This window comes from Bison bison, unplaced genomic scaffold (genome assembly GCF_000754665.1).
Source record: "Bison bison bison isolate TAMUID 2011002044 unplaced genomic scaffold, Bison_UMD1.0 scf7180017858323, whole genome shotgun sequence".
NCBI lineage: Eukaryota > Metazoa > Chordata > Mammalia > Artiodactyla > Bovidae > Bison > Bison bison.
In genome coordinates this window covers 30,524-31,476 of record NW_011488896.1, presented here as the reverse complement: position 1 = coordinate 31,476, position 953 = coordinate 30,524, and the positions used below count along the sequence as shown (strand labels likewise).

At 51.2% G+C, this 953-nt stretch overlaps 1 protein-coding gene across 1 annotated transcript in view; it reads left to right on the top strand.

Annotated features, from left to right (window-relative positions):
* Positions 1 to 549, top strand: part of LOC105005023 (olfactory receptor 10C1-like) — an 873-nt gene extending 324 nt beyond the window's left edge. Inside the window, exon 2 of the mRNA XM_010862865.1 lies at positions 6 to 549. Coding sequence (XP_010861167.1) covers positions 6 to 549 — 544 coding nt within the window. The remainder of the gene's footprint in view (positions 1 to 5) is intronic.
* The last annotated feature ends 404 nt before the right edge of the window (positions 550 to 953 follow it).

The following is a 953-nucleotide window of genomic DNA, read 5'->3' as shown; positions in this document are numbered from 1 at the left end:
TCCCCACTGCTGCTGAGCCAAGGGACATGCCTGTGTCTAGCTGGGTCAGCGTGGGCCTGTGGGGCACTGGTGGGCCTGGGCCACACCTCCTTTGTCTTCTCCTTGCCCTTCTGTGGCCCCAAGGCCATCCCACACTTCCTCTGTGAGATCCAGGCTGTCCTGCAGCTGGTATGCGGGAACACCTCTCTCAACGAGCTGCAGATTATCCTGGCCGCTGCTCTCCTCATCCTCTGTCCCTTTGGCCTCATCCTGGGTTCCTATGGGCATATCCTGGCTACTATCTTCCGGATCCCGTCTGCTGCTGGCCGCCTCAAAGCCTTCTCCACCTGCTCCTCCCACCTGGTGGTGGTGTCCCTTTTCTATGGCACCGCCATCTTTATCTACATCCGGCCTAAGGCCAGCTATGATCCCGCCAGTGACCCTCTTGTCTCCCTCTTCTATGCTGTAGTCACCCCCATCCTCAATCCCATCATCTACAGCCTCCGGAATGCTGATGTCAAGGCTGCCCTAAAGAGAACCATCCAGAAAATAGGGCCGGCAGGGATTTGACAAAGGGTTGCTGATGATGACCCCCATTTCCAGTCAGCCCCAAATCACCAAAGATCAAAGGGAGAAGAGGCGTGGTTCTTGGGAGAGGGCAGCTTGTCAAAAAGAAAATGTTACCTTAAAGAACTACTGGAGTCAAACGCCTCCTCCAACTTCAGCAACCCACGCACGCACAAGCACGCAAACACTATTCTGCCTTCTCCTAAGAAACAGGAAATATTTAGGATGGAGGATTAACTCTACAAGCAGAGCAAGTTGACAATTGGGAAAATGTTACAAATTGTCATCCTCACCAATGAAGGTAATAAAATTTCCAACCAGAGTAATGATCCTTGAAGTTATTTGACATTTGTACATTCTAAGGTACATTATTCTCTGAGTGGTCCTGCTCCTTAGTACTTTTCACA